Source organism: Balaenoptera acutorostrata, chromosome 2 (genome assembly GCF_949987535.1).
Source record: "Balaenoptera acutorostrata chromosome 2, mBalAcu1.1, whole genome shotgun sequence".
Taxonomy (NCBI): domain Eukaryota; kingdom Metazoa; phylum Chordata; class Mammalia; order Artiodactyla; family Balaenopteridae; genus Balaenoptera; species Balaenoptera acutorostrata.
Window position 1 is genome coordinate 102603371 of NC_080065.1, and position 22837 is coordinate 102626207.

Consider the following 22837-nt stretch of genomic DNA (forward strand, 5'->3'; position numbering starts at 1 on the left):
TTACATGACCTCTGAATATTAGTAGCCACCTTACCTAATAACTTCCAGGATTATGGTGGGGATTAAATGACATCAAGAATTAAAACCTTTTGTAAAGGGGGTAAAAAGCGAATAATAGTGACTGCCTACCGTGTGCTGGGCACTGTGCTCAAGATTATGTCAAAGTGAGCTTAGGGGGCATCCCAGGCTGGCGTGAAGTCGTCTAGGGGAACAAAGTGAGAGATGAGAGATCACAGGAGGTCAGGTCATGTAGGACCATTTAGTTCAGAGTAAGGACTGGCTTTTACCCTGATTGAGATGGGAAGCCATTGGAGAGCGTGGAGGAGCAACATGACCTCATTTAAGGTTTAAGTGGATCATTCTGAGTGCTGTGTGAGGAATAGGTTCTAGGGGAGCAGGCGTGGAAGTGGAGAAGTACGTTGGGCATATTGGGGTCTATTATCCTATTAACAATTCTTGTCCACACTTGTGATTTTTTGTTAAAAAAAAGAAGAGGAAGCAGAGAGATCTGTCAGGTTATTGCAGTAATCTACATAAGAGATGGGGGTGATTCAGACAGGTGGTAGGGATGGAGGTGGTGCAAAGAAGTTAAATTCTGGATATATTTTGAAGGTAGGTATGGCAGGATTTGCTTATTTGCTGATGTGGGTTGAAAGGGAGAGAGAAGGATAAAGTGGTGGTTTACCGAGATAGGAAAGACTGGAGGAGGGCCGGATTCGCAGAGAGGGGACATTCCCAGTAGACTTTCAGATGGGGATAGTAGGTAGGCAGTGGGATGTAGGACTCTGTAGTTGGGGGGACAGGTTGAAGCTGTGTAAATCTGTTTTCAGTTTCTAGGTGGTATTCAAAGCCAGGAGACTGGATTAGATTACCCAGGTGGTGAGTGCATATAAACAGGAGATAGGGTCCCAGGACTGAACTCTGGAGGGGACTCAGTCTCTCATTTTCAGTTTCTTCTCCCTTTAAGGAGACCTTTGATGCCTTCTTGTTGTTGAGACAGATTAAGTCCCTTAAATTAAAGAGCCCTAATTTAAGACGTTGCTTTCTAAACTGTCACAACATTTTGGAGGTCTTCAAATATTTAGATACATTTATGGCCATTCTGGAAAAGACTCTGATGAACTAGGGTGATTGTATCTTTCTACCAAACGTGAAAATAGTATGGCAGCTCTGTGTTTTCCGCCTTTTCTTTGGCTGTCAAGAAGCTTGAGGGTAAACCTGACACTGTCCCCAAATAGAGTAACTACCATTAGCATATGGTTTGAGTAGGCTTCTCTTTCTCTGATGTAACGTTTTCTTAATTTTTCCATTTTTTAATAGCCCTTGCACATTTAAGCAACCTTAAATACTTTTTGGTAGCAGTCAGGACATGAACAGAATACAGGAAGAAATCCCCATTGGGCCCACAGCTCTAAAATCAATGAAATGATTCTTAATGCTATTGTTTGCTATCGGAAACTTTATCAAAATAGGAGGAAAGGCATCAAGCATAGAAAACAGAAATGTCTGGAAGAACATCCAAGAGATGGTTAATAGCAGTTACCTCTGGGGTAAGACACGGATTAAAACGACTTTTTGAATCTGCAGGGTTTGAATTTCTTGAAAGCATTAAAAAAAAAAAAAAAAAGTAAATAACCTCTCCAAAAAATAAGTACACTTGTAGTATAATATTGCCCGTGTCATCTTTTTATATGCTTCTCAGATTACTCATTGTAAAGGATGTCACTCACAGAATCAATACATATGCAAGTTATTTTGATTTTGTAAATTTGGAAGCACCATTTTACTTTGGAAATAAAAGTCGTATATAGATAGGTCATTGGTAGTGGATATGACTCAGCTGGTGTCAAACCCTTGGATTGAATAAATATATGAACACGAATATGTGTAAGCACAGTGATAAAGCACTCTTCAAATACAAAGCATTATAACATTATTACTCTTGATAATTAAGGGGCAAGTTAGAAACTGCTATATAAGCAATTTCCCGCACTGAGCTACAGCAAAAAGGACGAACTACTTATAGTAAAGTGAAACAGTAAAGTGAGGGCAGACTTTAAGGGATCTTGAAAGTTAGGCAGTGAATAATTAGGGTTCCACTGCAGATTTTGAGCAAGGGGATGACGTAGTATAAAGGCTGCCTTTGGGCCATTACCCAGCAACAGTCTGCTGATTGCCTGGAAAGATTAAGATTGGAGGCAGAAGACCACCGGGAAGGCAACTGTAGTAATCTGGGCATGAAATTATAGAATAGGAAAGAAATGGCAGTAAACGATTCCTCGAAAGAACTGGAAACTCCTCAGTGCACAAACTGTCTACCTTGCGAGCTTAAAGCACCTAGCACAGTGCTGGATACAGAGTGGGAACAGAGTGAACATTTGAAGAATCATAATGAAATTGATGTCAAGCCTTGATGGCTCAGTGACATGTGCTGTTCAGAAATGGGAGAAAGGAAAGAGTACCTGGGAAATAACTCACCCAGCAAACTGATGTTGAGAAGATGGGACAGTTTGAGGAAGATGATAATCAATTTGCTTTGCTTTTTTTTTTTTTTTCCTATCAAACTATAAGTGACGTATATTCCCTCAGCTGGTTTAGCAGCCCTGATATCAGGAGACCCAAAGCATGTTTCTTGCTCTAGTCTTTGGAGCCAATAGTCAGGGCTGAAGGATAGCAAGAAAGAACAAGAAAACCAACTTCTGAGAGCAAAGTCCTGTACACAAATAGGATTGCTAAAGACAAATCCAGATTTCTCAATCTGGTTTATGTAACAAAACACTGGAAAACAATGTATGTAATGCTCATCAAATAATATTAATGCTCCAATGTTACCTCTGTTTCTCTTTCAACATTTCAATAAAGGAACTTATGATCTGCAACACATATAAAGAATTAAAATCTTTTATAAGTGAGGGACACGTACACATCTGTAAGAAAGAAAAACACCCCAAATGAAACGTGATTTAAGCAGGCAAAACAATAAGAAGTATAAATGACCAATAAGCCCATGAAAATAATGTTACCTTACTAGTGCTCAAAGAAATGTAAATTAAATAATGAGCTACAACTTGTAATCATTTAATTGTTATACTGAAAAGAATGATGATGTCCAGTGTTGGGAGGATATGGGGAAACAGGCCTTGTCACAAACATGGTTCTGTTTTCAGGCTTGGATAGCTGATAACTTGATACTTTGTATTTAGGTATCCATTTACCTATTAATAGAGTACTTTTACAGGCTCCAAGTGTGTTTTAGAATTCTCTGGATTCTTATATCCCTGCTCTAGTGGTTAGCATATTGCAGGTATTTAGTAAAATCTTGGGGTGGATTTTTAGTAAAAAACCTTATGTAGTCTTTAGTAGACTATCCAAGTCATTGATTTATTTAAAATGACAGAAATAGGAAAAAGATTTTACATCTTAAAAAAAAAAACAAAACTCTTCAGAGCTATAAACTGGATTTTATATGGAGGATTTACAAATATATCACTTTGGGGGATATTTTGATGGTTTTAGCTGAAAAGACTCTGTCCTTAACTATCATAATCTTAACCATTTTTACTCCCTAATTTAAAGCTATTTGTTTGACTGGGGTGGCTGATTTACTGTTCCTTCTATATTCTCCCCAAGCACATGTGATTTTTTTTTTTTTTTTTTAGTGGAAATAATTAGGATAAAAGAAACTTGTTTACAGCATTAGAGGAGCAGAGTGGTATTGTGGTAGGTCCAGGTTCTAGTCTGAATTTTGCCATTTCATACAGCCTTGGAGCCTGGACAAGCTTTGGAGCCTGGAACAAGTTACATAACCTTTCCTAAACTTTGCTCTTCTGCGAAAATAGGAACAACTGTTCCTGCCAAACTCCTAAAAAGCTGTATGGAGATCAAATGCAGCAATGTACATAGATGGGTCTTTGAAAATGTAAAGTATATACATACCAGTATAAGGCAGTAATGGTATTTTAAAATATTATTGTGATTAGAATTTTAGTCATATATTTAAGCTGAACAGTGTCACATAGTGTGGATACATTTCTCTTTGTATACAATCTGTGAACATTGTTGCTATCCAAGCCCTTCAGCGTGTAACCAGTGCTTTTCTAGTTAAGCCTGAAATCCCTGTGATTTAGCTCTGGTGATAGTGGGATAACTGAGTGGGGTCAGTGTTAAGTTTGTACTCTCTAAGGTAGAGACTTGTCTTGAATAAATCTATTCTGAAACTGTTTCACTGCACATCATTGATCTCAATAATTATTTATACAGTCTTCAGTTCTTACCTTTGCTTGCACTTGGTTGCACTTTGAACAGTTTCCACTTGGGGGTAGTGTTTCATTTCACAATTGAACAATTCTTTCTTTACTTAAGTATGGCCTTTGCCAGTTTGCTCTTGAACTTTCCCTTGCTTAGTTAAAAAGGGTCTTAATAGACTGTTAGCCGCATGTTTTAAAATCTTGATTTTTAAAAACTGTTTCCTGTCATTTGAGTAATTGTACAGAAATGAATAATTAATAGGAATTTAGTCTTGAGAAGCTTAACACTTTTTTTTTTAATCTCTGAGGGATAATGTAAGCCTTTTCCCCATTATTTTGTGTCTTTGCGGCATTTTTTATTTGCAGTAAGGCTGTTAAGACTATATTGTTAGAAAAAATATATCCCAGTCCACATTTTGAAAAACTCATTTCCTTTAAGAGTAAAAGGACATTAGGCTAGCTTTGCTTGGTACCATCCCTGTATCTCCCTTTACCACCCAACCCCACTTGCAGCCCTCACTCCAGCCCCCACCAAAAGAGAACCATTGTTGAAAAGAAAAAAAGATCTTGTGGGTTTTTCTTTTTTCCCCAGGTATGGTAATTATCAATTTGGTAATATTAAGAGACTTTAAATTTTAGTATATACCTCTATGCCATTTATTAATTAGTAATTTTTAAATTGTTATATTCTGCACAGTGTGCAATAACCCTACAAAAATGATCACTTTGCAATGCAAATTAATTCTTTGTCCCAGGTATTTGTTTTAAATTCTGTTTTTTCCAAGTTATTTGGCATTGATCTATATATCTTTTCATTTGTTTTTGCATGTTATTTTGTAAATAATTAAATTATTGTATAAATTACCTTCGTTATCATATTATTTAGTTATGTTGGCTTTTATAAACTTTATGATGCAATTAGTGCATTAGTGTAGTTACCACATACTTAACTTTCAGTAGATTATAAACTCTGAGGATAGGCACCATTCTTATACATCTGTAGATTTCTGTAGATTTCCTTGCAAATAGTAAATGTGCAATTAATGTTTGTATCTATATAATTGGATATAGGGAGATGTTATGTGGTAAGTGTGGTCAGTTGTTAAACATATAAATTACATATATGCTATAAATTAATGACTGAACACATATTAGTTGTGTATGTAATTTCTGACCTCTTTCAATAAATAGTTTTTATTTCTTTTTTTGGTAGACCATGACACACTATGTTTTATAAAAATTCACGTGTGCTTCTCCAAGAGTTTAATATTGTGCTTGTTCTTTTTTTTTTTTTTATAAATTTATTTATTTATTTATTTTTTGCTGTGTTGGGTCTTCGTTTCTGTGCGAGGGCTTTCTCCAGTTGCGGCGAGCGGGGGCCACTCTTCATCGCGGTGCGCGGGCCTCTCACTGTCACGGCCTCTCGTTGCGGAGCACAGGCTCCAGACGCTCAGGCTCAGTAGCTGTGGCTCACGGGCCCAGTTGCTCCACGGCATGTGGGATCTTCCCGGACCAGGGTTCGAACCCGTGTCCCCTGCATTGGCAGGCAGATTCTCAACCACTGTGCCACCAGGGAAGCCCCGTGCTTGTTCTTTATCACCATTCCTGTAAACAAAGACCTTCTTGACGTGGAGAAGATATTTCACATTGTGTATTTAACCTTTCTTTCTTTCTTTCTTTCTTTTTAATTATGGTAAGAACATTTAATATGAACATTTAACAAATTTTTAAGTGTACAATACAGTATTATGAACTGCAGGCACTATGTTGTATGGCAGATAAGATCTATAGAACTTATTCATCTTGCATTATTGAAACTTTATGCCCACCGATTAGCAACTCCCCATTTTCTCCTCCCCCTAATCTTTGCAACCACCATTCTACTCTCTGATTCTATGAGTTTGACTATTTTAGGTACTTTGATGTAAGTGGAATCATGCAGCATTTGGCCTTCTGTGACTGGGTTACCATATTATCTTCAAAGCTCATCCATGTCATTACATATTGCAAAATTTCCTTCTTTTTTTAAAGGCTGAATAAATACATTGTATTTATGTACCACATTTTCTTTATCCATTTTTATCTGTCAGTTGATATTTAGATTATTTCTACATCTTGGCTATTGTGAATAGTGCTGCATTGAACATTTGGAGTGCTGTTGTCTCTTTGGTTCCTGATTTCAATTCTTTTGAATAAATACCTGGAATTGGGATTGCTGGATCTTGTGGCAGTTCTAGTTGTAATTTTTTGAAGAATGTCCATACTGTTTTCCTGTGTATTTAATCTTAAAAGTGATCTTTAGGTTTTTTTCTTTTCTTTCTTTTTGCTAAAAGTGGGTTGAATCATGGTCTTTTTCTTTCTAAAAAAGGAGAAGCATTGCACAGTTAAAAATTTCATGACATGAACCTGTGTTTAAATATTTTTCTGCTTCATATCTATATATATATATATTTTTTCATATCTATATTTAAAAACAAAGAGGCATGTTTTGAAAGTACGTATCTCATGGTGTGTTCAGTAAGATGGGAATATAGTAGTAGGGAATTAGGAAGTTGACTGAAGAAATACACTAATAATATAATTTCATTTCCAACTCATATTTTTAAGGTCTAGAACTGAATTCTTATTTGTTTATTTTTGCATCGCAGTGAATGATCTAGGAGGGGACTTCATGGGAGTTGGTAAAGGCTCCTTAGCTGCTGATAAGGTTGTTGAAGAAATAAGAAGGAAAGGCGGAAGAGCAGTGGCCAACTATGGTACAATATTTGAGAGAACTATACTGCTTGTTTTTTTTTTTTTTTTTTTTAAAGTTTTACTTGATTTTATTTATTTATTTATTTATTTTTGGCTCTGTTGGGTCTTCGGTTCGTGCGAGGGCTTTCTCCAGTTGCGGCAAGCGGGGGCCACTCTTCATCGCGGTGCGGGGACCGCTCTTCATCGCGGTGCGCGGGCCTTTCTCTATCGCGGCCCCTCCCGTCGCGGGGCACAGGCTCCAGACGCGCAGGCTCAGCAATTGTGGCTCACGGGCCCAGCCGCTCCGCGGCATGTGGGATCTTCCCAGACCAGGGCTCGAACCCGTGTCCCCTGCATTAGCAGGCAGATTCTCAACCACTGCGCCACCAGGGAAGCCCTATACTGCTTGTTTTATATTTCCTCCACTGATGCTGTTTCTCATGTTAATAAGTATTGAGCAAATATCTTGGCATTCCAGTATAATTATGAAATTAGATTTTACCTAAGTCTGCCAAAGATGTTTAGTGACGTATTTTTTAAACTTTTGATGTAGATTATTTCATGAGTCTAACTTTTATTCAGTTGTCTATTTAATATTTTTAATAATGAGCGCATGATATAATCAGTACATTACTGTAGATGTGAATATGAATATGGTCTTTTCTTAAAAGACCTGCCTTAGCTAAAAGGTCTTATGTATTTCTACAGAGTAACATTAAATTCTTCGTTTTAAAATTGCTTTTAAAAAACATTTCTTAAAGTAATATAGTGTAAGAAGTGAAGTGCCCCCTTTCTGCACCCAGCCTTCATATTACATTCTGCACAGGTGATCATTGCTGTATGCAACTTTCTTATCTTTATGAAAACGTAAGAGTCAAAGTTAGGCATTAGAAATAAAGACAGCAAATACAACCTTTATGTTTGATGTATTGATTCTAATAGTATTTGTAAGGAATCTTCTTGAGTAGATTTACTTTAAAAAGCTAGTGCTTACTGACTTTTCTGCAAATTAGATTGTTTTTATGGACCAGGGAGAAAATTAGATTGCCAGTGACTTTATTCTGAAATTTTAGAGGAAAGGAAATAGGATATGATTTGTTTTGAGAGTTCAAGGGAATAATGAGACAGACATTTTAGTATCTTATTTCCACATTGAGAGTCTAGAAAAATGTTTTCAACTTAAAAAAATTTCTGGGGTTTTAAAACCTATTTTGTAAAGATAAAGATTTCAGACTCTCTTCCCTGCCCCTCAGTTTTGATATTCAGCCTGTATCAATCAGGATTCAGTCAAGAAAACAGAAGCCCCTCTCGGTTTTCCAAGTGTGAAGGGTTTTATACAAAGAATAGAGACTTACCATTGGAAGGTCTGGGCAGGTGCATGTCAGGGAAACTGTCGATGACCATCGCAGCTTGTGGCAGGTGGTTTTCAAGAGCTCACCTGCATGTGCTGTCAGTCTCACATCTGCCGCCTGCTCACAAGATTGCCTGCGTTTACAGTCTCTTCCTACTTTTCCTCCCTTTAAGCGAGTATTTCTTTTTGGCAGATCTAACTCAGGAGCTTATGGGTCCCAGGGAAGGGACCTGGCTCCCGCTGTGATTGCAGAGGAAGTAGAAAGAGGCAATGGTGATGTTGAGTTGACAGCTGACCATTTGACACACAGCTCTGGGGATATGAGCCCTTCTCCTGGGCTGATTAGCAGAAAATCACAAATCCGTAATATTTCATTGAGCTTTTCTTTTTGTAGTTAGTATTACAAAAACAGTAGGTTTGTTTTCCAAATGTAGTGATACAGAATTGAACATGCTTTTTCAAATTAAACACGCTTCTCCTTCCCTCCCTCTGAAAGTCTCATTTGCATCCTTAAGGGGAAGTGCTTATGTGGCTATTTAAAATTCAACAGAAATGAAATAAAATAGATTATTCCATTTGTCGTACTAGCCACACTTCAGGAGCCACATGTGGTTTGTGGTTACCATGTTAGTGCAGAAATAGAGCATTTCCATCCTCACAGAAAGTTCTGTTGGACCATGGTGTCTTGGATATTATTTGTCAAATACTTCTCATTTACCCCCTCTCTCTTTTTTTTTTTTTGGTAGGTTAAAGGATTGCCTTAGGGACTAAATTTCTTTTGTAACATGTATCATTTATATTTTAGTTTGTTACGTGCCTGCAATATAAATGTATTTTCCTTGGAAATGAGTTCTGTTGAATGAATAGTATCTGTCATGTGCTCTGAGCCACAGAATTTAGAAGTCCTTTGTAAGGGATATTACTGAAGTTTTGTCCTAATTTCCCTTTCCCTCAGATTCAGTGGACGCAGGAGAGAAGGTTGTGAAGACAGCACTGGATGCTTTTGGAAGAATAGGTAATGTTTCTTTGCATTTATGGTACTAACAGAGCAGCTTCTACCTTTCTAATGAAATATATTTTATTTCACTTTTGTTTATTAAAAACTCTTTTTTGGTAATCAAATTTTTAGATTTGTTTTAAATTTTAATTTTTTTACATACCCTAATCTTATTCCACAAAGGGCTTGAGGTGACAGTTTTTTTTTTTTTTTTTTTTTTTAAAGTAATCTTTTATTTTTTTATTATTTATTTTTGGCTTTGTTGGGTCTTTGTTTCTGTGCAAGGGCTTTCTCTAGTTGCGGCGAGTGGAGGCCACTCTTCATTGCAGTGCGCGGGCCTCTCACTGTCGTGGCCTCTCTTGTTGCGGAGCACAAGCTCCAGACGCGCAGGCTCAGTAGTTGTGACTCACGGGCTTAGTTGCTCCGCGGCATGTGGAATCTTCCCAGACCAGGGCCCAAACCCGTGTCCCCTGCATTGGCAGGCAGATTCTCAGCCACTGCGCCACCAGGGAAGCCCGAGGTGACAGTTTTTATGCATGTATGTGTTGAGTTTGTTTTATATTTTTTTGTACTTTAAGAGCCTTTAAAAAAACTTGTAAGTATTCTCTAAGTTTCCTTTTTATAATAATTTAATCATACCCCAAATATATTTAGAAAATAAAAAATAAATCAGTATTTTGGCAATAGAGGACCCAGTGGAATATTTTAGATAATTATAATGATTCAGATGAAAATGATTCAGTATCTTGCAAATTAATTAAGATGAATTATATAAAATAAAAATCTTCATTTTTAAGAAGCATTTCAAGCATTTCAAATATATTGTTTAATTTTCCTGACTTAGTCCCATACATTGTTAGTAAAAGGTTATTGAATTACTAGGGGGAAACTACTGCAGATAAGCCCAACGTGTTTATAATCTGAAAAATGTTAATTTTTGTAGTTTGAATGTGTTTCCCCCCCCTTTTTTTGGTCTAGCATATATATTTTTCTAGCTATATTTGGTTGAGTTTGTGAGAGACCTGTTCACATAGTGTCTGACACAGGGATAGAGACCACAAAGTTCTGAAGTCATAAGGTGAAAATAGCCACAAGATGGTGGTTGAACCTTAAGAAACAATCCCTTCTATTTTATAGTGAGAATGCAATTATGTATGAAGACAGGCCATCAGTTTCTAACTCTAATGGTTTCCTTTCTGGGCTTTTGACTTTTGAGTGGCAAGGAAAAATCTTTTAAACTTTTAAGTTTCCCAGTGAATTTTGAAGTTAATTGAGGGATGGTTTACGATTACCACTGAATTCTAAGAACCTAAGAGTTGTGTGACTGCTAATTCTGTAAATAAGCTCACAGAATTTTGGCAGGAGGTAGAGGTGGAAACATTTAGGTATGTAGACTTGAGAGGAAAGCACTGATATAATGGGGTACTTATTGTGCTTTTGTGAATCCGATTTTTTTTTACTATAGGTATAAAATTGTGTTCTGCTAGCATTTGTTACCTATTATATCTACTTTTCCATGGGCAGGGGGGAGGCAGGGAACGCTTTTGAAAGAAATGTGTTGTAAGCAAAGGCAAATTAATATGCTTGCTTTTATATTTGTGACTTGAATATTTTTATATTGTAGATGTTGTGATCAACAATGCTGGGTGAGTATTTCTTTTTAAATTTCCAATAAAGTAATGTACATGCAAACTTTTTTTAAGTGTTGACTTTCTCTTCTCAACATATATAATATCAATTTTTTAGAATTTTGAGGGACCGTTCCTTTGGTAGAATAAGTGATGAAGACTGGGGTAAGTTATTTTAAATATACGTTCTCTGGAACATACTTATCCATTTAGCCTTCTAATATTTGATACATTTCCACACTTAAGGAAAAACTTGCTTCTACCTATTTTTGCTTCTGCTAATATAAGTGATGAGTAAGCTTTACAACTGAAAATGAACAGTTGGAAGAAAAGGCTTTTGTGACTTTCGTTCGTTTCCCTTTTTCTCTTTGAGAGATTGTCAGCGTTTTCTTGCAGTATTAGTTGTTTCTAACAGCCTTTTGCATGCTTGTCTGGCTGTGTGATTCTTATTTCAAGAGCAAGAGTAGGCTATGACTACTGTAAGCAGACAGAAGGAAATGCTAAAAAAATCAAAAGGAAATGCTAAAAAACAAAAACTAAAAACGATGGAGATCTGAGAACTGGGTGGGAAAAACCTAGATATAATTTTGAAACTTCTAATAAGTAGGAAAAATTTCCATTAGGAATGTCATGTTGGAAAGATTGAGTTTAGATGATGAACAGTCACAGTTATAAAATTTTTTTATCCTGTTTGCTCTTTTTTGCCCTTACTTTCATTGGCTATCAGAACTAAAACAAGCATTGGTGGCTGCGACGGTGGCAGGCATGGTAACTGAGATGAATTACATCATTGTTTATAGAGTGTGTTTCTGGGAAATATTGCCAGAAGTTCTTTTGGAAGAAGGAAGATATCTTTCTGACTTAGAATTAAGCAAAGACGGCTTTTAGCTTCCAATTCCCTTGTAATAACTGGAGAAAAAAAGGAGCTGAGAAAGATAGAATTTGTTGGCAGAGGGGACTTAAGTCGGTGCTTTGCTTTGAGCTCTGATGGGGCTGGAGTGTGTCCTCTTCTGGTTTCATCAGAGTAAGATTAAATCTGGAATTGTTTGTTTATCTGCATCATCCTCCAAGTTGTCTGTTCATTAGATTGACATTTCAGAAAGCAGGCTTCTCTGTCTCTCTTTTTCCCTCTTTCCCTCCCCCTCTTTCCTACACCTCCACGCCCCGACCCCCAGCTCTCTCTAACTCATTTGCAAATCCTGTTAAAAATAGGGATTTAGGGATATACTGAACATTTTATAAACATTTCTTGATGAAGAACTGAGTGGTTTTTGATTATGCTTTAACTAACGTTTGTGTTGAGTCCCAATTATATATGTAAAATTCTTGGTTATTTGTATTATGAATTTTTATATAAAATAGGCAAAAATTAAAGATGGCATTGCACTTAGATATGCATAGGCATCGTATTTAGGTGGCATTATATTTATGATAAAGTTAGATATATTAGATAATAATCTAATCATAAATTATAGGCAAAATAGGTATGAATTATTGATTGGTTATGTAACTGGAACTAAAGCAAAAATGATTACTCAGAGTGCAATGTGACAATAGCTGATTTTGAATGCTAGGTATAAAATGAACATCTTTGTATAAGTAAGTCTTTGCTTATGTTGATTCTGAGATAGGTCTGTCTAAATTTGACAATATTCATGATAAAAATGTCTTGTTTTAGATATCATCCAGAGAGTTCATTTGCGGGGCTCATTCCTGGTGACCCGGGCAGCGTGGGATCACATGAAGAAACAGAAATTTGGAAGGTAGAGTTGTATGTGGCTGTCAAGGGGGTTTGGAGATGCCGTGTGTGGGTTCTTATGTCCAGAGGAAAAGAATTGCTTTGACGTTGAAAAATACACCTTCAGATATGCACAGGCTTTTTAAACGTAGTTTTGGAAGATGCCTCCCCGTTACATTGGTGTCAGTCATAGATTAGCGAGGTGGACAACTTAGTATTTCTTTTCACCTCCTACTTTTCATTATTAATGATTCTCCTGCTATTCTCTGATATTTTAGCAGTACAAACATTGAGGATTCAGCAGTACTTTATTCTCTAACCAAAATATCATTTTTTGTGCCCAGTGACCAACTGGGGAGAGATGAGTGGCTGTTTTCTACTGGCTGACACTGGTCAGACATGAGTTAGTCTTTGTAAACTAGCAACGGTAAGACTCTTATAGTTGCGTCTGTGTGACTCAGACGTGGCAGACCTAGTAAGTGGCCCCATGCTCTCTAACATAAAAGTTATTCCTGTTAACTCAGGGTTCACACACATCTACTAGAAGTAAATTGCGTGTGATATCTGTTCTTATTGGAGAGTTCTAGTATATCTTGATACTAGCAGTTTCTGAAAGTCAATGATAGGATTTACTTGTTCTACTAAGTAGAGTAAGTGAGATTAGGTCAGATTATGAGATGGTATTATTTAATATGAGGCATTTAATATTATCCAGAAAGGGAAAGGAGCAAAGTTCTGAGGACTAAAGAATTAGAACTTCATGATCTAATATTTCTTACTAAAATTTTAACTTGTAAATTGGCAGTTTATTTTATGTTTATAAATACTTATTGTTTTCAGTACATAATGAATATACATTCTTACACTTGAATTCATTTGATCCTGACCAGGGATTCTTTCTAAAACAATAAAATCTCACAGTTGAATTTTGAGAGATTACTTTTATTATTTATATTAATTTAGATATATGAATCATGACTTTAAGAACCTAATGGCAGTATACAGAGTTGCTTTTGACAGGTATAATAGTAATGAAAAAAAAAATGCTTAGAGTTGCAACATTATCAAAATATAGAAAAGATGATGTTGAGAGATTGATTTTCCTTTTAGGATCATCATGACTTCATCGGCTTCAGGAATATATGGCAACTTTGGCCAGGCAAATTATTGTGCTGCAAAGCTGGGTCTTCTGGGCCTTTCAAATTGTCTTGCAGTTGAAGGCGAGAAAAGCAACATTCATTGTAACACTATTGCCCCTACTGCTGGATCACGGTTGACCCAGAACATTTTGCCTGATGGTAAGTAGTTTAGTTTTTTTTTAATGCTGTTCCTCACATACCTGTGTGGCGTGAGCTTTGTAAAAGTATTTAATTTTTTGAGTAGCTAAAAAAATTTCCTTACAATTTAAAAAAGCATAATGTGTAGTTTATGTTCATTATAGAAAATTTAGGAAAGCACAAACAAACAAAATGTGACCCATAATTCTACCACACTCAGCTAAACTTTTTCTCTTTGTGTAGGTAGACATACATACATTTTTTCTTTACAGAATGAGGTAATACCATTCTTACTGGTTTATAATAATAATTATTTAAAACAATTAATAGATTGTTTTTTAGGGCAGTTTTAGGTTTATAGAAGAATTGAGCAGGTAGTAAAGAGAGTGCCCATATACTCCTCCTCCCACACAGTTTTACATCAGTGTGCTACATTTATTACAGTTGATGAACCAGTATTGATCAATGTTTATTTATTTATTTATTTATTTATTTGGCTGCATCGGGTCGTTGAGGCATGTGGGATCTTTCGTTGTGGTGCGTGGGCTTTTCTCAAGTTGTGGCACGTGGGTGTTCTCTCTCTAGTTGCGGCGCATGGGCTTCAGGGTGCGTGGGCTCTATATTTTGTGGCACGCTGGCTCTCTTGTTGAGGCACGTGAGCTCGGTAGTTGTGGCACCCGGGCTTAGTTGACCCTCGGCATGTGGGATCGTAGTTCCCTGACCAGGGATCGAACCCGCATCCCTGCATTGGAAGGCAGATTCTTTATCACTGGACCACCACAGAAGTCCCTGATTGATTATCATTAACTATAGTTAATAGTTTACTTTAGGGCTCACTCTTTAGGTTGTATGATTTTATGCGTTTTCACAAATGCATGATGTTACGTACCCACGATTCTAGATCATACAGAATGGTTTCACTCTAAAAATCCCCTGTGTTCCATCTCTTCATCCTCTCCTCTTTTTCCCAAATGACTGGGAGGATTGAAGCTCATTTCTTTTTATCACTACATAATATTACATGGTATGTAGGTGCCACAATTTGTTTTTTCATTCACCTATCGTGGAACATTTTGATTGTTTCCAGTTTTTGACAGTTGTGAGTGAAGCTGCTATAAACATTCATGTGCAGGTTTTTGTGTGGACGTAAGTTTTCAACTCATTTGGGTAAATATTAAAGAGGATAATTGCTGGATTGTATGGTAAGAGTGTCTTTAGCTTTGTAAAAATTTCCAAACTGTCTTCAAAAATGGCTCTATCGTTTTTCATTCCTACTAGCAGTGAGTGAGAGTTCTTGTTGCTCCACATCTTTGCCAGCATTTATTATTGTTTATCTTTTGCATTTTAGTTCTTTTAATAGGTGTGTAGGGTATTTCATTGTTTTAATTTGCAGTTCCCTAATGACTTATGATGTTGTGCATTTTTTTCCTGTGCTTATTTGCCATTTATTTGTCTTCCTTGGTGATGTGTCTGTTCTTATTTTTTGCTTATTTTTAAATTGGGTTCTTTGTTTTCTTCTTCTTTTTTGGGGGGGGGGTTCTTTGTTTTCTTGTTGTTGAGTTTTAAGAGTTCCATGAATATTTTGGAAACAAGTTCTTTATCAGATATGTGTTTTGCAATATTTTTTCTCAGTCTTTAGCTTGTTTTTTAATTCTCTTTAGTCTCTTTCACTTTTGAAGGATAATTTCACTGGGTACAGAATTCTGGGTTGGTAATTTTTTTCTTTCAACACCTGAAATCTTTCACTCCACTCTTCTTTTGCTTACATGGTTTCTGAAGGAAAGTCTGACATAATTCTTTCCTTGTTTCTTTATGCATAAGGTATTTTTTCCCCTCTGTGTTCCTCCAAGATTTTCTCCTTGTTTTTTCCGCAGTTTGAATATAGTATGCATAATAATAGGTGTAGATATTTGGCAATATTCTACTTGATGTCTTCTGAGCTTCCTGGATCTGCGGTTGGTATCTGTGATTAACTTTGGAAAATTCTCAGCCATCACTGCTTAAAATATTTCTTCTGTTGTTTTCTTTTTTTCTTCTACTTCTGGTATTCCCATTATGTGCCTGTTCTATCTTTTTATTTTAATTAATTAATCGATTAATTTATTTGATTGGGCCGGGTCTTAGTTGCAGCAGGTGGGCCCCTTTAGTTGCAGCTTGCAGGCTCCTTAGTTGTGGCTTGCAAGCTCCTTAGTTGCAGCACGTGGGCTCCTTAGTTGTGGCATGCAAACTCTTAGTTGTGGGATCTAGTTCCCTGGCCAGGGATTGAACCCGGGCCTCCTGCATTGGGAGCGTGGAGTCTTAACCGCTGCGCCACCAGGGAAGTCTCAATGTATCTTTTGTAATTATACTACAGTTCTTGGATATTCTATTCCCTTTTATTTTTTTGTCCTTTTTTCTCTTTGCATTTCATTTCAGTTTGGGAAGTTTCTGTTGACATATATTCAAATCAAGCTTACTGATTTTTCATTTCAAAATGTTATATTGTTTTTGTTTTTTAGCATTTCCTTTTGATTTTTTTAGCATTTCCTTCTGTCTGCTTACAGTAGTCATCTGTTCTTGTAAGTTGTCCACTTTTCTCCATTAGAGCCCTTAGCATGTTAATCACAGTTATTTTAAACTCCTAGTTTGAAAATTCCAAAATCTCTGCTATATTTCAAGCTGGTTCTGAGGCTTGCTTTGTCTCCTCAGCCTGTACTTTTCTTGTCTTTTAGCATGCCTTGAAATTTTTGTTGAAAACTGAACATGATGTATTGGGGTAGTAGAAAGTGTGGTATACAGAGCTTTATTGTGAGGTTTCATGTTTATCTGGCTAGGAGTTAGGTTGCGTTTATTGGTTGCTGTAGCTGTTGGTGTCAGAGGCTACATTTTCCTCTTTGTCGTTGTTTTTGTGTCCCCTGTTGTCTTTGGGTTTCCCTAGGTACTCTTTGTGTTTGCAGCTCTCTCAGTTGTAATCCACTGTTGTTATACTGGAGGCCTGTTGAAGTGGCTGTAAATTATGGCGAGGGGAAGTGTTCTATAATCTTATGATTAAATCCGCAAGTTTTTTAGCAGGTCAAAGTCTCTGGACTCTGAGCTTCAGTAGAGTTTTTTAGCCTTTTTTTTTTTTCTCCCCTTATTTGAGACAGGAAGGCTAGAGGAGTTACACTAGTCTAATTGCTCTTCCCTTAGGTCAAATAAGGCTCTGGTAGCTTCCCTTGAGGATAGGCCTTTGTTAAGGAGAACAGAATGCTCTGGGCATATTTCAAAATGATTTTGTCTTATTGATTTATTTATTTTGTTACCCTCTCCCTTTTTCTCTGTAACATTTCAAAGCAAATCTTAGATGTTGCATTTCACCTAATAAATACTTGGAAATGTGTCTCTAACAGATATGGACATTATAACCACAATGCCAATATCATACCAAATAAAATAATTCATTACCATTGTCTAATACCAAATTTATATGAAAACTTCCTCGTTATCTAAAAAATATCGTTTTAGAGTTAGTTTATTCCACAATGGTCTAAACAAGGTTCACAGTCGTTTTGTTACTGTATCTCTTAAGTTTTATTTAACATATGATAGTTCATTCTCCTTTTTGAAAAAGTGCCAATTATTTGTTGAAGAAACCGCGAGTTCATTTGTCCTGAAGACTATTCCTCATTCTTGATTTGGATTGCCTTTGCACATTTGTGGAAAATCAGTTGACCATGTATGTATGTGTGGGTCTATTTCTGGATTGTTTGTTCTGTTGTATTGATCTCTGGGCCTGTCCTTTTACCAATACCATGATGTTTTGATTACTATATTTTTATAGTAAGTCTTGAAATCAGGTAATGTGAGTCTTCCAACTTTGTTCTTTGAAAACATGAAATATAAAGTTGTAAATTTAAAAATTTAAATGTATGATTGAGAGCCAATGCTTATTTATTTAGTTATATAAGAAATAGAATACTTGACTGGTGGAAAACTGTATGGTTTTTGATACTCCTGGTTTTAACATATATCTAAAAAGAAAATATCTGTAATACTTTAAAAGTAGTTTCTGTGAAACAGTACAAAACAATTGATGAGTGAAATTACTTTAGAATTAGCTGCTTCATGGCATACAAATGCTTATTCACAGTACCATTTTACTTTCCACGTTTGAGCTAACATTCATTTTAGAACTTGGGATTTGTAATACCAAGTATGTACTTGCTAGCTTTTCCTAAGAGCTGTGCCTAACCAGTTTGCTTTAGTGTAGAATAGCTATTTGTACCTGAGATCTAATTTTTTTTTCCTTTTCTTTTGTCAACAGGGCCATTTAAAAAAGTCCCTTATTTTAAAAAAACTTTATACTCTCATATCTTTTTGAAGGAATTCTTGTTAAAGAACTGGATTATTTAAGTATAATGCTACATATATATGCACAACAGTGTAGGTTACTGGCAAGAAGTAAAGTATCAAAATGTAATGCATAGTCATGAACTCACTGCTCAACCCAAGAATTGGAACATTACTTGCATCTAACTTTATACCTTCTATTCTGTTCCTCTGCTTCATGCCAAGAGATAACCACTATTTAGAATTTTATGCTTATCATTTCTGTGCTAGACTCCTACCTTAGTCACTTTTTGCCATTGGCTGTAGACTTTCTTGGGGAAGCAGCAAGTTTCCAAGAAAATATTGAAAACTTGAGCTTTTAAATTTGCTTTCCTTTGGGAATGTAGCTTCCATTAATTTTGACCTCTAGAGATGTTAGGTCACTGTTTAATGTAGTATCTTTTATGTCCACCAAACCCTAGTGAAAGATGTTTGGAGAATAAGATCTACTTTAGACAAATAATTTAAGTTTCTGGACCTGCTTTCTCTTCTGTAAAGGAAGAGAGTTGTTACAGATCATTTTTAAAAGCCCTTCAGATTCTGAATTCCTGTTATTTTAAATTTTGGTATTTATTACTTTTTTATAGTTTAGAAAAAGCCGAAAATTTATTTTGCCTCAGCGTTTTTCCTCTTTTCCTCTGAAATATTAACTTACAGGCTGTCAAAGGAATTATTTGTTAAAGAACCAGGTGTTATGAGTAATGTGGGGAGACATTTGCAATTTCATTTCCCCCTTTGAAATATATTTGAAAAATGGAAAGTCATGTATGTGACTTACATGTTTCTTACATGAAAAGAAACATAATCTTAGGATGAATACCCATGAACTAACTTCCCAAGCTGTATTAGTTATTTACTGCTGTGTAATAGATTACTTCAAATTTTGTGGATTAAAACAACAAGTATATATTATCTCACAGTTTCTGGGGTCAGGAATACTGTAAAGTGAAAGGTTCTTAGAGCTGCTCTTTAATTTACAGGGACTGTAAATGTCATCTTTGTCACTTTAAAATATAAAACTGTATTTTGTCCCTTCACAGTTAAAATTTACATTTATTTGATTCTTTAAAGATTATAAGATGTATTTACAAATCGTGTCTCCTTTGAGCCTTGCAACAACTTAGTAGAATAGGCAGGTAACGCATTTTAATTACCATCTTACAGATGCAGACACACGTCCAAGAGAGTTGAGCGCTGTGCTCAATGCCCTAAATTGCCTACATGGCAGGGCCAGCAGTAAAATCTAGGTGTTCATGCTCCTTGTGTAGTACCTTTCTGCTCTGTTAAGTTGCTCACAGAAGGTATGCAGCAGGAAAATATTTCTTACACTTTGTGACTCATCAGTAACGGTTGCAAGGTCCATTTTCCATCATCTTACTGCCATTACAGTTGTCAAGGCTGTTTTGTAGTTTTCTAGCTTCTGGGAGAGCAAAATAGTTTTGGGAATGAATGGTACCTAAGTTCATTATGCTATGTATGCCTTTGCTCACCAGTCTTTGCCAAGGCAGCTTTAACTTGTCTTCTAAACAGTATGTTACCCATCTTGGAAAGGTATATCTGATGCCTTCTATGTTAGAAGCCTGAATATATCCATTGGGATGAAAAGATTCTTCTAAAAGCCTTGGATGTTAATACTAATTACTTATGTATATCTAATTTTTTTCTTATTTATTTAAAAAGTCTCTGAACCTATAATTTTATGTGAGGAATTTTCAGAAAGTAAAATGATTGATTGAATATGTATATATTCTTATTGATAGATTTTTTTTTCTTTTTTTGGCTATTTATTTCAGATCTTCTGGAAGCTCTGAAGCCAGATTACGTGGCACCCCTGGTCCTCTGGCTTTGCCATGAGAGTTGTGAGGAAAATGGTAGCTTGTTTGAGGTATTCTGCACCTTTGCACTTTCTCCCAAAGCAATATTTGTGTAATTAAATATAAAAAATGATTCAAAAATCAGTATTTTCCAGTTGTTCACATTTGTAAAAATCTGCATCAGTTGGTATCACTTGTATATTTTTTAATATTATGTATTTGTTATAATTAAGGAACAAGTATGACTAATGTCCTTTTTTGAGAAAGTAACAGCAACTTTGTAAATTGTTCTTCCCTAGTTCTTCATTTCTGATATTCTTGTCAAATGAAAATGTGACTGGCTGGTTTGATGTGTTTAGTCAGATACAGAAAGTCTCATTTGGTTAGAGATGCTGAGTAGTAAAGTGAAGGGACAGAGGTGATGGTTTAAAGTCAGCCAGGCCAGGTTTTGATTTCTTGCTCTGGTAATTGCTGGCTCGCTGGAATATTGTACAGATTAACCTCCCTGAGTTTTAGTTTTCTTGGGGTTTTGTTGTGAGAACTGGAGATCATATTTTTAAACTCTTAGCATACCTAGCAGTCACCCCTCAATTTTAACTATTATATCAGTATAGCAGGAATTCAGTCTGGGTATGATAGATCAGTAAACACAAATTATTTGTATTAACTTTAAAAATAAACTTTGCTATGTTTCCCTATCGCAAAGCTTTACAAGTTTGCTATAAAAATAAAAACCACACATAATCCTACTATCCAGTGAGGTTCAGTTTTCACTCTATAATCAAAGTCCCTTTAGATTTCCTTATGCTGATTTATATATTTTTTGGTCCTCATTTGAGTTTGATCTCTTTTTTCTTTTCTAGCATAAACTGTTATATTTTAGACCACCCCCCTTTATTTGAGTCTCTGTGGTAATATAATAATAAACCTGTTGCATGCGGAATACATGACATCCAAAGATATTTCTTGGTAGCAAAATTACCTGGCTCAGTTTGAAGTGAATGATATATTAGCCTGATTTATTTGAATAAAAAGCTGTTTAGTAAATGAAAAACAGTCTACACCTGTCTATGCAGAGATAGGCACCTCTGCTTTCTTAATCACAGTCGTTGATTGTGAATTGTGGAAAATTAGAGGTGGAAAGAACTTTACAACTCTAGATTTACAGAAGAGAAATTTAATAATATCAAGCCATGTGGAGCTCCAAATTTGTTCTGCCTGTCTTTTATCTCATTAAGGAATTAAACAAAAATTCTTTGTCTTTTACATTTATATTTGTTATTAATTCTGTGAACAAAAATAATATATGCTTTTTGTAGAAAACTTCAAATATATAGGGGAGTTTATAGAGGAAAATAAAAATCACCCACATTACCACTATCGAGAGATAACTCCTATTAATATTTTTATGGATATTCTTTTCCAGTCTTTTATTAGATGTGCATTTTACACGAGTAGTCTTTTTATTTTAGGTATACAATTTACACACATACCCAGACATGCACAGATAACTAGGATAATGCTGTAGATGAAGTTTTGTATGTTGTTCTTTTATTTTACTATATTGTGAACAGTTTTAGTAAGGGACATTTGCTGTGTGAGATTGAGTGCAAAATACAGTAAGAGCGGTGTGTAATATCCTGACTTAAACCTTGAATGTAAATTGACACTTTGTTTGCCAAGTTTTGATAGATATCTAGAGTGGCAGATAGAGATTTTTTGGATCGACTGGAGCTGTTGTTTCTAGCACCTGCGAGGAGTTTGCAGCTTGTTGCTTCACTCCCCAAATATGATAAAAGATGATATTTTTCTTGCCTGTTATCAGTACCACTGCCACTTTAACTACTCTGACAGCATCAAGGCCGATTGTCCTGTTAATATATGTAAAGGAATGAGTGATTAAAAAGCCATACCCTTGAGCGTAGAGCCACTGAGAAGTGTGCTGTCTGCTGGTACAGTTTCTTCTGTTATATGCATGTGGAACACTGTAGTTGTGGTGTTTGAAGATATGACAAACAGATTTTCTTACATCAGACATTTTCTTCTGAGGATTTCCTTGAATGGCTTCTAGAAAAAATACCATCTTTCTGGACGGTGATTAATGTATTTGGTCATTTGCCACATTTCTATATAAAGGTGTTTCATTAAAATGAGTATGTGTAGTTCATTAAGTCAAATCCTGGCTTTATTTTTCTTTGCTTTTTATTTTTTTTTATTCATTAAGTCTTTCTAGAAGGACATGTATTTCAAGTGATGTGCTGGGCAAATTTGGTATTTATATTGTTTAACCTTCATGGTTACTTCATGAAGAGTGTATTATTATCCTGATTTTATATAAGGGGAATCTTGAGTTTAGGGAAGTCAAATTATTTGACCAGGAATCAGACAGCTAGTCTGTAGAAGAACTGGTATCGCACCTTGGTTTCTGTGCAAAGTCATGCTTTTCTACTACATGCATTTCTGCTATATTGTGTTGCTTTATTTTTCTACTCTGATAACATGAATAGTGCAAAGTCATGCCGGCCAACGGAGTTTTGTAGAGCTGCATTATTTTCATCCATTGTCATCTAGCATTCTGATACTCGTAAAAAGATAGCTGCCTGTTTTGTTAATTTCATGAAAATTCTATTAGTAATTTCACATTAGATGGTATAACTTCTTCCTCCTCTTTTTGGTAGGTTGGAGCAGGATGGATTGGAAAATGT

General features: G+C 35.8%; 1 protein-coding gene across 1 annotated transcript in view; it reads left to right on the plus strand.

Annotated features, from left to right (window-relative positions):
- The window catches only part of LOC102999947 (peroxisomal multifunctional enzyme type 2-like), a 75663-nt gene that overhangs the window by 12577 nt on the left and 40249 nt on the right, over positions 1-22837 (plus strand). The window contains exons 3-10 of the mRNA XM_057539146.1: positions 6896-7003; positions 9287-9346; positions 10953-10974; positions 11075-11121; positions 12635-12719; positions 13805-13992; positions 20112-20203; positions 22811-22835. Coding sequence (XP_057395129.1) covers positions 6896-7003; positions 9287-9346; positions 10953-10974; positions 11075-11121; positions 12635-12719; positions 13805-13992; positions 20112-20203; positions 22811-22835 — 627 coding nt within the window. The remainder of the gene's footprint in view (positions 1-6895; positions 7004-9286; positions 9347-10952; positions 10975-11074; positions 11122-12634; positions 12720-13804; positions 13993-20111; positions 20204-22810; positions 22836-22837) is intronic.